General features: G+C 36.0%; 1 protein-coding gene across 4 annotated transcripts in view; it reads left to right on the top strand.

Annotated features, from left to right (window-relative positions):
• Positions 1 to 17,529, top strand: part of atp9b (ATPase phospholipid transporting 9B) — a 234,371-nt gene that overhangs the window by 74,373 nt on the left and 142,469 nt on the right. For all 4 annotated transcript variants that reach the window (XM_066716058.1, XM_066716057.1, XM_066716056.1 and 1 more), the window contains one exon: positions 16,079 to 16,173. In XM_066716058.1, coding sequence (XP_066572155.1) covers positions 16,079 to 16,173 — 95 coding nt within the window. The remainder of the gene's footprint in view (positions 1 to 16,078; positions 16,174 to 17,529) is intronic.

The following is a 17,529-nucleotide window of genomic DNA, read 5'->3' as shown; positions in this document are numbered from 1 at the left end:
CTATGCTTTTATCCATTAAATTAACTGTGAAATCTGTTTATATCTGATTGTCAAAAAAAACAAAAACAATTCAAAGATGTCTTTGGATGATCAATTTCTTTAATTCAGGAATTGTCCTTCTGTCCACACACTTTTGATACCTTTGCCTTAGAGACAGTTTGCATGTGGGTACAATATTGCCAAAGCCTAAAGAGATGAGGGGTAACACGAGATTAATCACCTTATGCAGCATTTACAGCATAGAACTGGAGACTGAGTTCTCGTCATGTCAACTGAGAGAGTGCAGTATTGGCATATTGTCAACTTGTAAGATACGCTACATGGAGCGAATCTGAGGCCATAAAACATGAAAAATTGATATATCACAGATCAGATCTCAAGACCTGTGGATAATTCACAGTTTGATTACTCTATACAGCTTCCCCTCTAACATTGCCGTTTGTGGTTTGTCTGTCTTTGAAGGCAGAACTTTGAAAGGGTTAACTATCCTGGGTTAACTGTAAGTAGAAAACCTACGTGACCCAGCAAGTATATGGTTTTTGGTTCTGAGTCAACACAGACTGTTTTATCAGTAGTAAATGTCATGTGTGCTTATATGTGTGTATATATATATTTAGACAGATATACATGGTGAAAGGAAAATAAAGACATATATAGATAAGTGTGTACTGAGCATGAGAAGCTAAATAATAGCAAATGTATATCCTGCAACCAAAGGCAGTTTTTTTTTTTTTTTTTTTTTGCAGGAATATAGTCATCGTTCAAATCTCATAAGCTGAAATGGAGTGGGCTTTGTTACGCCTGGTTACAAGGAAATAAAGGGAGAAATCTGTAACGCGTTCCCCAACATTAAAAATTCATAAGATGTATTGAATCAGTGTGGAAATCCCGAAATATATGCAATTTGATCAAGCCTGGATTAAAAGCATCATTGTGCTTGTCAATAAGGAATTGTGATGAGTTCAGTGGTATCATATTGACTGTGTATTAATACTTGGTGTCCTATTGGCCCATCAGCTGATTGTTTAGAATGTAAATGATTCTACTGATGGCTCTAGTGACTGATGGCTTAAATTCCAATTAATCAATTGCTTCATCAGTTTCCTAATTCAGATCAAATATCTCTGGAGTGCACACTCTTCTTTCAGTGGTATTAGGAGAAATAAATGCTTTGGAAGTAATTTTCATCAATCTCTTATAAATGCCAATATGCCTTTTAGTGCGATCCTACTTGATGTCTTCATACATGAAATGTTTGCATTGTGTTATTTGTTTGTTTAAAAGGTTATGGAGTGTGTGTGCAGAAGCTAAACCTTTGTTGGGGATGCAGATGCTTTCCCATCAATTTTGTTTTTGCACTGTAACTATTTTGTCTTGCTGAGGGTTGAAAAGATACATGCACACTGCAAGTCTGGTTCTTATGTAAAAGACTTAACAAATTAAGATGCTGTTAAATGATCTGGTATTATGTCTCCAAACTCAATGTCTTCAGTCTTTTGTTGACGTGTATACTAATATTTCAGTGCTGTCTTCTTTGTAATACATAGCATTCAGCCTACTAATATTACATGGTACTTTATTAACTGTTTATGACAGGTTCATGTGAACTGTATGACAATGACCCCCTCAATTAATTCATGTGAAGTGATCTGTCTTTTGTGATAAATATATCAGTTGATCTTAAACTCTCTATTGCCATCAAAGCCATCCCTGCCTGACAACCCTTGTCTATTATACAAAATAAAATCAAGTATTCATACGTAGGCTGTAACAGGATATAGGCAAAGAAATTTAATAATTCAGTTTTGCTGGGGCTTAACTGGCATTAGTTGTAGCTAATGGTCGCCTTTGTAAAAATTTTATTGGAGACAATGCTTGAGCGAGACTATAACCATAATTATGCGTATTTAATTTGCATTAGGTACCATTTATGCTTATAGTGAATCAGTACTGTAACTGATTTATAATGTTAATTCTAACTGCATTTAACTTGCAAGCATTATTAGCTATTCATGGTTGAATCAAAAGTTGATTGAATATCTATTTCTTTCATGTTCTTTATCAATTTAACAGTTTTTTTTGTTAGTTTCATGTTATATGAATATTTGTAAAGATTGAACCAAAGTCTATCATTGCTGAAAATGTTAGACAACCATCAAATGTAATATTAGATTGTTTTTATCTTTGGGTTTTGTCATTACAGAACAATTTTTAACTAATGGAAAAAACAAGTTAAAACAATGACATCCTTATTAGTAAAAGTCAAAGGGGATTACATTTTTCCTGTATGTTATATAATTCTAGTTTGACTGAAAGTGTAGCTTATACAGCCCTGGAAAAAAATAAGAGACCACTTAACATTGATTTCTGAACTTGGAGTGGTCTCAGTTTTTTTCCAGAGCTATATATTTTGTCAACCAAATGGATGGATACAGTTGATCACTATTGTGTAAAGATATTTCAGAGTTATGTCTTGTTGAGTATATCAGTTTTCTACTTCACTTTTAATGTATTTAAACTTATATGTGCTTAGATATCTCTCCTCCCCTCTCTCTCTCTCTCTCTCTCTCTCTCTCTCTCTCTCTCTCTCTCTCTCATGTATATATAACTTCAGCATAATATATTAAAAACCAAGAATCTTCTAATACCAGAGGTATATGACTTTGGCATTTTTTGTTTAAACTTGTACGTACCAGAACAAGTAAAAAACAAAAAGAGACACCAATGCCATTATTTTCCTAAAGGGTCAACCCTTTTAAGCTAACTGTATAAGTCTGTGGTAGACGAAACTGCTGAATTATGAGGAAATGCACCTGCTGATGTATCTCTTGATTTGAGCTCTGTGTTAAGGCAATGTTAGGAAACCTAGTGAAGCATTCACAAGGGCCCTCCAAATGCTTACTGGTCTTGAGCTACATTGATCTCTGGTATAATTTTCTATGAAACTGATGGATGAGGGCAACCATTGACAGAAAGGGTAAAGACCACTTTGAGATGTCCCGTGTGAATAAGTATGACGGAAAATAGATTGTTGAAGAAGATTTATGTTTTTCTTTCCTCCTCTCTGACACGGGGAAGACCTACCTCTCTGTTCTACCTATTCAACATTTGTTCTACCTATTCACCTTAGAAGAATTACATTGTAATTTATACTAATTTAGAAATACAATAAAGGTTCATAGGTGTTGCTCATTTTTGTTTAAAAATCTAATAACATACTGTCAATGTGAATCTCCTTCAAAAATGTCCATATGGGTTAGAATGATCTCACATTATTATTATTATTATTATTATTATTATTATTATTATTATTATTTTGTTTATACATTTATGCAAGGCGTGTACATATTTGGGAATTGTTTATTTTGTGAAAATATTTGTATGTACAGACTTTTAAAACATATTGTACCATTAAGCTGGATTGTGGTTACTTCTAATGTTAAAGCTGTACTCTTTCAGTGTTTGGAAAAGATGCATTAGATCCTTTACCCAGTATTAATAAGACTTGCTCTTGTGAGTCAGTACTATCAGTTGGGTCAAACTTGCTTTAACGAGAATGTTTCTGTTAAGGCAATAACATGGCAATGCAGTTTTGAAACCCTGTAAATGAAACATTAATTAATTTAGCATGCACTCTGTGGAAACACAATTACTGAGCAATGGTGTGGTTGCTAGCTAGCTGGAAAGAGCATTGTGTGAAAGTGCCTCCTTCAGGTCTGATATGGTTTCAGGTGCTTCTCTCTCAGCCATGTCCTTTCAGGCAGTTAGCTCTGCAAGCTGCTAAATATACAGGCATTAATGAATAAAATATGGGGTCCTGCTAGACTTTACTTAAACCAGGGTCCAGGTACTTTGATTGGGACACCAAATTCATCCGGACTTGGGCACCCAAACAAAATGTTCTTCTTGGCAGTTTGTCAGCCTTCCTCCTGTCATACAATCCTCTTCTAAATGTTCTCCTTCTTCGTAGAACTCTGTTGCATTTCTTTTTTTTCCTTTTTCTTTTCTTCTGCAGTGCTTCTGCTGTATTCAGATACTTTGTACTATTGTGTAAAAAGAGATAATATTGCATGTAATTTACTTTACTATAATTTATATTGTTTCTTCTTCTGTTGTGAGTTTCCTTAATTTAAGTGTTTTTTTTTTCTTTAGAATATTATCCAATTCATATTAGGATGCTAAACTGTACCAACTGACTTAGATCCTTGTCCTATAATTGGTTTCCCTATCTAACTTCCTCTTCATCAACCATGAGCCTGTTTCACTGATTAGTGAGCACTAAGCTCACAGAGTCCGCTCTACGCGCCAGGACTACAGCGTTCTCACACAAATCACAGCGTTTGGTATAGCACACCAAATTACTTAATTTTACATAAATATAATGATCATATGAAACCTATACATCACAAGAAACGTAAGACACTGAAGTTATTCATTCATTTCAAAAATAAACTAATTATAGAAAGAATACAGAAATGTGCATTAGCAAAGAAACAAAATCTATGTTATACAGATGCCATTTTTATTTTCAAAACAGTTGTTTTCAAAATGATCCCCGCTTATAAACATTTAAAAAATCAAAATCTTCCCAGAATGTTTAATTTAAAATACAATACAAAACCACAGACGTTTACAAATAATTGTTCAAGAGATATCATCAGTTTTGCAAGAAGCGCACCTCTCTAGAAGCTCATCAGAATTACACGGCAAAACAACAAAACAAACCATATCGGCTTGTGCTGTGTGTTGAATAAATATAAAAGCATTTTCATATGTACTGATCATTTTTGTTGTTGTCATTATTACTACCAGTAATATTTATTCATAACAATCATAATAATAAATGTACATTGCTTACTTTGCATTAATTGTAAACGTGTGTGTTCGACTTGATGCAGATGTGTTCTTTCTTGTTTGCTGAGAATCATCCGGTCGTGTTTGCTATGTTGAATAAATCTCGGACTATTACTTCTGTGTATTTCTTAATTTTAGCGGTTTTATGTTGTGGCAATTCTGTAATTTGAAAATTTGGATTCTGACATTTAGGTCATCTGACCATCTGAATTTAACTAGAAACAACTTAATCTGTACCTTCACCCCCTCGCATTTACATTCTCATGATAAACTTCTCCCTCCTCCTCTTCCAAATCACTGTCATAACAGTCTACAATACTAATCAATGTGTCCGATTAAAAGTTTACAATACACACAAGTTTGTTTAATTGAGTTTTATCGGTCTCTGAAGCAATAAAATGTTCAAAACATCCCCCAGTTGACTCCTTTAAAAATGCTCTCATGTAGTGACCATTTTCAACTCACCATTGTCCCCATCTTCTCTAAGGGACAGTTTTTGTTTTTAACCATTTAAAAAAATCTATTTGTTTTAATAGCTTTTACATTGGTTAATTCTCACAACAAACCTCTCTGCTGTTGGCTAAGACCGTTTGTTGCTATGTAGAATTGTCCAATAAAAATCTGTTTAAGGCTAAAGTGTGGGCGGAAATTTGCCTGCGCTGTAGTGTATACCCCTGGTCTGGATCTATGTGGAGTCATGGAACGTACATAAAGCTCACTCTCTTAAAGAAACACAGTACAATGAATCCAAATGCACAGAAGACAAATGCAGAATATTCAATATATTTCTTCTAAATAATAAACTAATTGGCTCCTACAATACATATTTGAGATTTTTTATTAAATTAAAAGTAATATTTTTTTCTTGGCTAAAAACAGTAAAACATGCAATGTATGCATGCGTATATATGTGTATTTACTTAATAAAGAGATGTGTACATTACAAATGCAATCATATTAAAGTATGTTATTGGCAAAAACAAGAATTGAAAAAACATACATTTTTCTTTGGTATTTAAAATAAAAATATTAAATTGTGTGGATTTGTGATGTGAGTGTTAAACTATTGCTTTTTGGTTAGGTTCAGTACTATAACAATAATATTGGGGGATGGCTTTAATCAAATTGGTTCTTAAAGCTTTAACGACAGGCTCTTAATTTAAGAAGGAAGCTTAAATAAATGGTTCTTAATTACTGGCTAAGATTTATCCTGTGCAGACTTTAGCATGAATAAGAATGAGAAGGATACAGTCCTTGATGTGTCTAAATTACAGGAGAAACGTCTGGGTATTCCTTTTATGTCAAAATATTAGATTTTTAATTGTGTGATTGATTTCAGAAATAGTAGTAATAATAATAAAAACCAACGATAGGTCTTCCCCAAGGGAAATACGTTTGTATGTTGCTGTTTGCACACATTCTATTAAGTCTGATGATTTAACAGAGTTGGGGTACATTTTAAATTAAAGCAATATGCTAACTCTCAAAGCGTTTACTCTCCTAAAATGTCCCCAAAATAAATTATCAGTGTGCACAGAATGTTGAAAAAAAGCCTTGCTAGCTTTGAAGTCACACAGAGTTCTACACACACCCATATAATCATATTGTAACTTTATTTGAAGAAATCTCTGCTTCATTGCTGTGGTATAAAATATGCTCTCCATTTGAGCTATGCATTTGACTTAGTTGAAAGCTTCCTATTAGTGGTGCTTGTATAACTTTTAATTTCTCCATCAGGTAAAAAGTCTTGCATTTAGAAAAACCTACTTATTTTGCAGAAATGTTTTTGCACAGAATTTATCTCTTGCAATTAGCCCTTGGTGTGCATTGCAATTAGGCTTTGAAGCATGAAATTCCAAACATTGATTGTAATTTGTGCTTTGTGAAAACAAATGCAAATGGCTGCATTTTAAGATTCTGTTCATTTACCTTTAAAGTAAATTGTAATTGTGTACCTTATCACCAAAAAAAAAACCTAACATAATTTGCTGTACTAAGCACTTAAGACGTAATACAGAATACTTACTATGTAGGAGGTTTACTTAGAAATTAGAAAGTAAAAGCATAAAATAGCAAAAAGTTTATTATGTACAGCAGATCAGTGTCTGTCTATTATTTTCTGCTAAAACTGCTTGTTACTGCCTAGATCTGAGAGATGCTGATTGTAAAATGTTTATGAAAATAAACGGTACAGGTGGGTTTAGTAAATGATTCACAGAAGGTGAGCTTGGTCTTGCTGTTTCTTAACTCAATTTTTTTCTGTATATTTTGGCATCCCTGAGTAGGTAGGTAGCCATCTGCTCTTTATATATCAAAGGCATTGATTGCGAAGTTGTCTCAATATCATCAATAGAAAGTTCAAAATGTTGTCCTTGTAGGAAACCTGTGTAATGTCTAGCAGTTTTTATTTATTTATTTATTTATTTTATATTGTAATGTCATGGTTATTCCATTGTCTTATTCACACTAACCTCCCATGTGTCTGAAGGTGAGTAGGACAACAGCAGGTCCCTCAGTTCATCAATGATAGAAGGAATTGGCTGCATGAAACTCTGCAATCAAACAGACACTTGTTCATAAAGATATCTGTGTTTTAATGTTAACAACTGCAAGTCACACTAACAATTTTGAGAACTACAGCAAACATATTAAATCACATAATAATGGAAAATTCGTACATTCATCTCTGCTTTTTGTAATTTGTATAAATAATGTGTTGTTTAGCCTCCACTGGGTAAACAACCCGTCAATGGCAACACTTACTCTACTGATTATGTGATGTATTTTAATAACTGACAACACATTCAGATAACACTGTGAAACTAGGAACACACTGCATATTTTAACTTCAATATATTGTCACCATTTACTAACAAAAACCTTTCCACTAATCTGAACTAAAAGCATTTCATGGCATTCACAGTGAGAAATATGTTTGTTAAAGATCTTTAGTGTTTTTTTAAATAAATAAATCAGACTATCTGTTTAGACGTGAACAGTAAAGAAAATACTATTCCAAACATTTTTTTCTGCCAAGACCAACTGCTATTACACTATTTAAAGTTTAAAGCCACCTTGACACTTATTTGGGATGTGTATTCAGAAATTAAGGTTTGAAGTTGAAGCCGCTGCTTTTAATAAGGCTAATAATATGTACTCACAGCATCACCTAAAACTGTGTTGAATTCAGTGCGAACTGTGATGCAACAATTTTAACCTGATTTACGTAGATTCTGGCATCAAAAATGGATTATGTAATTATAACATTATATATACTTGTGGTAAATAATAATGTATCTGTCAAAAATAAATAAGTGTTCCAGTGATATGATTTGGACTTTTTAAATTGGGGGTTCCCAATGTCTGATCAAGGGCCAATTTCCGGAGGTTGAATGGGAAGGGGGGGCCACATCAGAAAATTAACCACCGAAGAAAATTGAATATGTCCCAAATTATACCTTTTTATTTCCTATACATCTCTGTTAGGGAACATTTATGAACTTTAATTGTTATTTTATAAATTTTTGGCCAACAGGCCGCACATTGGGAACAATGTTTTCATTGTTGCTACAAGAGTTAATAATAATTTGTCCTTTGTTAATAACAGTTCATTTCTAGCTAGTTCTGCATGACAGTTGAAAGAGCATTTGTAATGTAATTAATTAACTTTTAATACAAACTTGGACTCATACATGATATGATACTGTGTCCACACAAGAAATGGGCAAAAGGATACACGTAAAGACTATAGATACAAAAACTAAAACTCACCTCACCAAAGATGCTCTCAGAAATTAAGGTGGAAAGCTTTACACATTTCAGTTTTTCCACTTTGTGCATTGACTAGTAGTGCGTAGTGAATCAAATGGCCAGCAGTGAATTATGGTATATTAATCAGTTTGAGGAAGGCTCTCTAGTATGCATCTTTTTAAGTTCAGATGCACTTGTTCAGCTGATTGATGGTGTACTGTGTGAAACGGGGCCAGGTGCCTTCATTAAAGACTGACATCTCATCCCTTTTGTTTCATTGTGTCTACACTGACCTCTGGAACTTAACTCCACCATTGTGTGATATAATTTGGTAATTGACACATATGTAACATGTAGTTTGCATAGCTGTGTGTGTTAGGTAGGAGAGAGAGAGAGAGAGAGAGAGAGAGAGAGAGAGAGAGAGAGAGAGAGAGAGAGAGAGAGAGAGAGAGAGAGAGAGAGAGAGAGAGAGAGAGAGAGAGAGAGAGAGAGAGAGAGAGAGAGAGAGAGAGAGAGAGAGAGAGAGAGGCTTCACTGATAACCAGAAAAGATATTGACTAAAATGTTAAACTTTGTTGAGAAATTTAAATACAAAATGTGTCTCCAAGATGCTCACAACATCCTCGAATGTGAACACAAAGCAATGTGGGTGATGCTTTTAGAAATGTATATTTGTTTTTCTTGTTATTTATTGTTCTTATTTTCACACTGAAATGACCCAGGAAAAATTGCATTTGACCTTGGTAACAATGAGCATTTATCAAAGTAAGATGAGCATCAGAAAAGCAGCATTCTGCTCTCATCCCCAATGACATTCCTTTTTTTTGGATATTTTTTACCCTAATGCTTGACTTTTTAACTGTATTCCCTTGTAGAATGGGACACACAATAAAGACACAATTGCAGCCTTATGTACTTTATGTAGGACAGACAATATTGTTGGCTGCCAAGATGTGTGGCTCTTGTCTTTCCTGCAGTGAGGACCACACATAGAGGCAGTTTCTTAGCAGGAAAAAAGCTGCTCTTAAACTGTGGAGACACTTTAGCAAATTAAATCCATATTTGGATTTGAAATGAGCAAGGCACACTGTCTCTCTACACTTTTAAATTAATAAAACAAGGCTAAATGATATACCCAGAGCCAGATTAATTATATATATATATACACTCACCTAAAGGATTATTAGGAACACCTGTTCAATTTCTCATTAATGCCATTATCTAACCAACCAATCACATGGCAGTTGCTTCAATGCATTTAGGGGTGTGGTCCTGGTCAAGACAATCTCCTGAACTCCAAACTGAATGTCTGAATGGGAAAGAAAGGTGATTTAAGCAATTTTGAGCGTGGCATGGTTGTTGGTGCCAGACGGGCCGGTCTGAGTATTTCACAATCTGCTCAGTTACTGGGATTTTCACGCACAACCATTTCTAGGGTTTACAAAGAATGGTGTGAAAAGGGAAAAACATCCAGTATGCGGCAGTCCTGTGGGCGAAAATGCCTTGTTGATGCTAGAGGTCAGAGGAGAATGGGCCGACTGATTCAAGCTGATAGAAGAGCAACTTTGACTGAAATAACCACTCGTTACAACCGAGGTATGCAGCAAAGCATTTGTGAAGCCACAACACGTACAACCTTGAGGCGGATGGGCTACAACAGCAGAAGACCCCACCGGGTACCACTCATCTCCACTACAAATAGGAAAAAGAGGCTACAATTTGCACAAGCTCACCAAAATTGGACAGTTGAAGACTGGAAAAATGTTGCCTGGTCTGATGAGTCTCGATTTCTGTTGAGACATTCAGATGGTAGAGTCAGAATTTGGCGTAAACAGAATGAGAACATGGATCCATCATGCCTTGTTACCACCGTGCAGGCTGGTGGTGGTGGTGTAATGGTGTGGGGGATGTTTTCTTGGCACACTTTAGGCCCCTTAGTGCCAATTGGGCATCGTTTAAATGCCACGGCCTACCTGAGCATTGTTTCTGACCATGTCCATCCCTTTATGACCACCATGTACCTATCCTCTGATGGCTACTTCCAGCAGGATAATGCACCATGTCACAAAGGTCGAATCATTTCAAATTGGTTTCTTGAACATGACAAAGAGTTCACTGTACTAAACTGGCCCCCACAGTCACCAGATCTCAACCCAGTAGAGCATCTTTGGGATGTGGTGGAACGGGAGCTTTGTGCCCTGGATGTGCATCCCACAAATCTCCATCAACTGCAAGATGCTATCCTATCAATATGGGCCAACATTTCTAAAGAATGCTTTCAGCACCTTGTTGAATCAATGCCACGTAGAATTAAGGCAGTTCTGAAGGCGAAAGGGGGTCAAACACAGTATTAGTATGGTGTTCCTAATAATCCTTTAGGTGAGTGTATATATATATATATATATATACACACTCACCTAAAGGATTATTAGGAACACCTGTTCAATTTCTCATTAATGCAATTATCTAACCAACCAATCACATGGCAGTTGCTTCAATGCATTTAGGGGTGTGGTCCTGGTCAAGACAATCTCCTGAACTCCAAACTGAATGTCTGAATGGGAAAGAAAGGTGATTTAAGCAATTTTGAGCGTGGCATGGTTGTTGGTGCCAGACGGGCCGGTCTGAGTATTTCACAATCTGCTCAGTTACTGGGATTTTCACGCACAACCATTTCTAGGGTTTTCAAAGAATGGTGTGAAAAGGAAAAACATCCAGTATGCGGCAATGCCTTGTTGATGCTAGAGGTCAGAGGAGAATGGGCCGACTGATTCAAGCTGATAGAAGAGCAACTTTGATTGTAATAACCACTCGTTACAACCGAGGTATGCAGCAAAGCATTTGTGAAGCCACAACACGTACAACCTTGAGGCGGATGGGCTACAACAGCAGAAGACCCCACCGGGTACCACTCATCTCCACTACAAATAGGAAAAAGAGGCTACAATTTGCACAAGCTCACCAAAATTGGACAGTTGAAGACTGGAAAAATGTTGCCTGGTCTGATGAGTCTCGATTTCTGTTGAGACATTCAGATGGTAGAGTCAGAATTTGGCGTAAACAGAATGAGAACATGGATCCATCATGCCTTGTTACCACTGTGCAGGCTGGTGGTGGTGGTGTAATGGTGTGGGGGATGTTTTCTTGGCACACTTTAGGCCCCTTAGTGCCAATTGGGCATCGTTTAAATGCCACGGCCTACCTGAGCATTGTTTCTGACCATGTCCATCCCTTTATGACCACCATGTACCCATCCTCTGATGGCTACTTCCAGCAGGATAATGCACCATGTCACAAAGGTCGAATCATTTCAAATTGGTTTCTTGAACATGACAATGAGTTCACTGTACTAAACTGGCCCCCACAGTCACCAGATCTCAACCCAATAGAGCATCTTTGGGATGTGGTGGAACGGGAGCTTCGTGCCCTGGATGTTCATCCCACGAATCTCCATCAACTGCAAGATGCTATCCTATCAATATGGGCCAACATTTCTAAAGAATGCTTTCAGCACCTTGTTGAATCAATGCCACGTAGAATTAAGGCAGTTCTGAAGGCGAAAGGGGGTCAAACACAGTATTAGTATGGTGTTCCTAATAATCTTTTAGGTGAGTGTATATGTCTTCAGCAAATCTTAAGTTGTTCAAATAAGCTCAATTTAACCGATTCATTTTTCTTCCCAGTTCAAAGTCTTGAATACTTATCAAGAGTTGCCATGAACAGTTTTGGAGAGATTGACGTACTCCTTTGATTTCTTTATAAACATAATTTAAAATAATTGATCTTGAATCCAATAATATATCTGCCAATTTAACTTCTGACTACTGCCCTGCAAACACCTTTTGGTGAGCTGCTTGGGGCACAGGTTAAATTTGATTCACAGGTTCGAACTCACCCCCTCCGGCGTTACATATATCAATATAACAATACATATATAATTTAATTCAAGTTATTATTTTAAATTGTTACATTTAAAGGTACCTACCTATGTGAAGTATTTGAATATGAATAAATGTCAAGGATCACGTCCTCTAATCTAACTGTTTCTCCCCTGCAACAGACCCTATTAATACACTCTGTACACTCTGTACATAGTATGGTGTATATACACTCACCTAAAGGATTATTAGGAACACCATACTAATACTGTGTTTGACCCCCTTTCGCCTTCAGAACTGCCTTAATTCTACGTGGCATTGATTCAACAAGGTGATGAAAGCATTCTTTAGAGAAAAAAAAAAATATATATATATATATATATATTTTTTTAACCTGAATTCTCTTTTAGTTAAAACTGTATAGTAATTGTATTAACCATTTGATACAACAGCAAGAAAATCAATTAAATACTTTACTTTAAATCCAAAAATAAAATTAAATATTAATCCATGACCAAATGCATTATAAATTACCTTATTTTAATCAGGATGGTCATTGTGCAAAATATTTGTCTTTCTGAATGGGCCAGATGGGATATTTCCAACAGTACTTAAAGAAATGAGGGAAATTATTTATAGGTTGCTAACTCAAATATTCCAAATGACACTTAGAACAGGGGATGTGCCAACTGACTGGAAGACAGCAAATGTCATACCAATCCACAAGAAAGGGGACAAAACTGAGCCAGGAAATTACAGACCAATTAGTCTCACCTGCATTACTTGTAAAATGTAAAATGATTAGACAGAAAATAGAGGAGCATCTTAATGAAAACCATATTCTTGGAGATAGTCAACATGGGTTTAGACGAGGCAGATCATGTCTTACTAATTTATTGGAATTTTTTGCACATGCAACTGCAGCTGTAGATCAGGTGAAAGCATATGATATGATATACTTAGATTTCCAGAAAGCTTTTGATAAGGTTCCACACCAATGACTGATCCTCAAATTGGAAGCTGTAGGCATTCAGGGTAATGTAAGTAGACGGTTTATGAACTGGTTGATGTATAGGAAACAGAGGAGATTAGAGGAGTTGCTTCTAACTGGAGTGAGGTTGTTAGTGGAGTTCCACAGGGATCAGTACTAGGGCCTTTTTCTATATTAATGATCTGGACTCTGGGATAGTTCGCAAACTTGTCAAATTTGCAGATGATACTACAATAGGTGGCTCAGCAGATACAATCTTGGTAGCACAGGCTATTCAAAGGGACTTGGATAACATTCAGTTGTGGGCCGACACCTGGCAAATGAGGACAAGTGCAAGGTAATACATGCAGGTAACAAAAATGTCCACTATAATTATACTATGGGAGGTACAGATCTAGATGAAGTAACGCATGAGAAAGACCTAGGAGTCTATGTGGACTCCTCACTTTCTCCATCCAAGCAATGTGGGGAAGCAATAAAAAGGCAAACACAATGCTAGGGTATACTGTCAAAAGTGTAGAATTTAAAACAAGGGAAGTAATGTTAAGACTGTACAATGCACTAGTTAGACCTCATCTGGAACAGAGGTGACTACGTGGAGACTTGATCCAAGTCTTCAAAATCATGAAGGGCGTCGACCACATCAAACCAGAGGAGCTTTTCCAGCAGGGACACACGCACCCGGGGACACAAATGGAAATTGGGCTACAAGGCATTCAAAATGGAAAACAGGAGACGCTTCTTCACACAGAGAGTCGTTACAATCTGGAACAAACGCCCCAGCAATGTGGTAGAAGCTGAAAGTTTGGGAACATTTAAAAATAGACTGGATAGGATCCTTGGATCACTTAGATATTAATGGACACCAAACGAGCACGATGGGTCGAATGGCCTCCTCTCATTTGTAAACTTTCTTATGTTCTTATGTTCTTTTGAATCACAGATTCAATTAAGATAAGGTTGCAGTGACAAGACCTTACGTTCTTGCTTCTGGGTCATTAAGAAAAACCTTAAAGGAGCCTTGAATCCTGTCTTAAAGTGTGGTGTTTTTCTCAGATGGTCAATTGGTTTGAGTGGCCAATTTAATAATGATCTTCCTCATTTTCCCATGCCATAACAAGCATTGCTATATACTAAAGAGGCATATGTGTGCTTATTGGTTACGTTTTTGTACAGTATAATTCATTGATAAGAAACCAATACATTCCTTATGGAGAAAACAGTGCTATAAAGAGTAATAAACAGGGCAGCAGTGGAATAGCGGTTAGAGCTCTAGACTCAATCGTGGTTAAATCGGGTTCAATCGCTGGTTGTACCTTTGAGCAAAATCCAGTAAAATGCAGTGTAAATGGGTAATTGTAAAAAAACAATTGATATATTGTAACACTTGTAAGCCACCCTGGATAAGGGTGTCTGCTAAGAAATATACCATAATTATAATAATAAAATAACACTCAAATACAATACCAACAAACAGGAGAGTATAGGTAGACCAATGTTTGAAAATCTCCTGTAGAGTCAAACTCACCAGCTTGAAGTAAAGGTTGTGGAGCATGGTAATACCATCAATAAATTACAGCTTTACCATAGTGCTCTTTTGAAGAAATATCATATGACTGTATTCATAATAAAAAGCATTGCTCCAATGCTATATAAATGTTTCTCCTGTGCACCTACAATTTAATGGGTTTTTTCTACCACCTACCACCTCCATATTAAAATGTTCCAAGTTTAATATTTTCACTTAAAATAGCCATTTCAAAATGAAGCACCCTTTTAATGAATGTGGAAGAGCTGGCTGCAATGAGTTATCAAACCAGAAGGCAAAGAAAATGTACACTATGTCCCTGGAAATGTCTGGTCCAGATCTTATAAATGGTTACACTACATGTGTGGGCCTCCTCCAGACTTCAGAGATTCCAAAATGGTGTTCGTATTATATTTATTTTAGGTAGACTGCACGTTTTGTGTGATTATTTATATTAATCTCTCCCCCCTTAAAAAACTAATCATAAACATTGAAGTTTAAACAAGCCTTAATTAGCCATTCAAAGCTTTTACATAGATGATACATTCAGACCAATACCTTTGTTCATTTTTTTTTTTAAAGCCTTCCCAGAAACTGTAAAAAAAAATATATATATATATATATATATATATATTTTTTTTTTTTTTTTTTAAAGGTGTTTTTTGTATTTAGCTAAGCAGCAATCTTTTGACTTTTGGCTTTTTAAGAAAGTTGTGTCCTCTGTCGCATATATCGACAAAATACGATTTAAAAATCTAAACGTAACCTGCTGGCCCCATTTCAGCCCTTGGGAATTTTCTAATGTCCTTTAACTGATTGTTAAGATGGAGGTTAATTCATAACAATTTTCTTTAATTGTAATCCTTTGAAATTGTTTCAGACAAATTCCATGTACACATTTTGACTGTGAGCCGTTTGTTTTTTAAATGAATTCAGTGCTTGTTAAAATAGTTTTTAAGAGTGCATTTTGATCCTGATATTGGTAAGTTAAAAAGCAGCAATGGAGAGAACTAATGTACTCTAATATAATACTAATATTCATTAAAAAAAAAAAAATCATTTTCTTGACATCTTTAGGTTCATGTTTTATTCGTACGGATCAACTAGATGGTGAAACTGACTGGAAACTAAAAGTTGCTGTCACTTGCACACAGAGACTGCCAGCATTAGGGGTAAGTGTTATTTTTATACTTTTTTGTCATTTTAACATGACAAGCTACACACACACACACACACACATATATATATATATATATATATATATATATATATATATATATATAATGTGTGTGTGTGTTTTAACAGGTGACAGATCTTGGATTTAAATGTTTGATTAGTCTTATGTTGTGAATTGTGAATTGACTTTTTCTACTTATATGACTTAAATATGCTATGGCAAAAGGCATCATGTGATTTTGGTGTTTTTTCAGTGTGAACTATGTAACTGAATAAGCTGCCAGGTCGAAATAGTTATTAAAAAAAAAAAGCTCCACTGCTGAACCACAAGTACTATAGTTTACTATAGTATACAACGTCTTATATTTACTTTTAATGTTCAAAAAAAAAATACATTGTTTTATTTTACTATACTATGTACTATTATTATAATTATTGTTATAATAATATTTTTTTATATCTTGGCAGACGTCCTTATCCAGGACGACTTACAGGATACAAGAACAAAATATAAGTGCAAAAATAAAGTACAAAATTACAAATCAGGCATTATACAAATAACAGTTTCAGAATTACAGAAGTGCATAGGTAAAATATTGGAACATCCTGGGGGGTTCTGGGCTTGGTAAGATTTGAACCACAGTGCAATGATCTTATCACAGGCCCATTACCAAGGTTGAGGATTGCTACACTATACATATAGAATATAGAATACAAGTCATACATCATAATTCCCATTCAAATCGCAAGACAGCCATTACCTAATGGGAAAAGCCTACTGACATGCCAATCAGTGAAAATATGTACCAAAGCTACCCAATAGGGGCCCTGCTGGCAGGAGGAAGACCCACCACCAGCATCTGTGAAAAGTCTCCTCCTGACAGCAGCTGCCTGCCATTTCTTCTTTCACCTTGCCAGTGATACTGCTTTTAGTCTTGTTCACTTGCGAGTCGGATTATTTGGATAACTACCCACTTGAGCTCTTCTGAGTTTTATCGCTACTATTGGAGCTTTGCTTCTCTTTGGAGGTAAGTCTACAGCGGGAGTCTCAGAGCCGACGTAGGTCCCTCCATTGAGATCTCCTGTACCATTTTATCCTACGGATTTGAGTGAAGGAGAAGGAGTGAGAAAGCGACGCTACTCCGGCTGGAGCAGTCTTCTGCAGTTTTGGTTGGCTGATCGTCCCGCCCACTTCTCTTCCCATCTCCCGATCGGGGAAATCCCCATGTTGACTTGATCTCTGCCAGCGGGAATTGAAACCGTTCGATACATCGAGAATCACACGACCGACCTCCCTTGACATCAACTTCTGTCGACTTCTCAACCAAACGCGTCGACCTCGACCACCACTC

Source organism: Amia ocellicauda, chromosome 10, assembly GCF_036373705.1.
Source record: "Amia ocellicauda isolate fAmiCal2 chromosome 10, fAmiCal2.hap1, whole genome shotgun sequence".
Lineage (NCBI taxonomy): Eukaryota > Metazoa > Chordata > Actinopteri > Amiiformes > Amiidae > Amia > Amia ocellicauda.
This window is presented reverse-complemented; position numbering and strand designations above follow the sequence as displayed.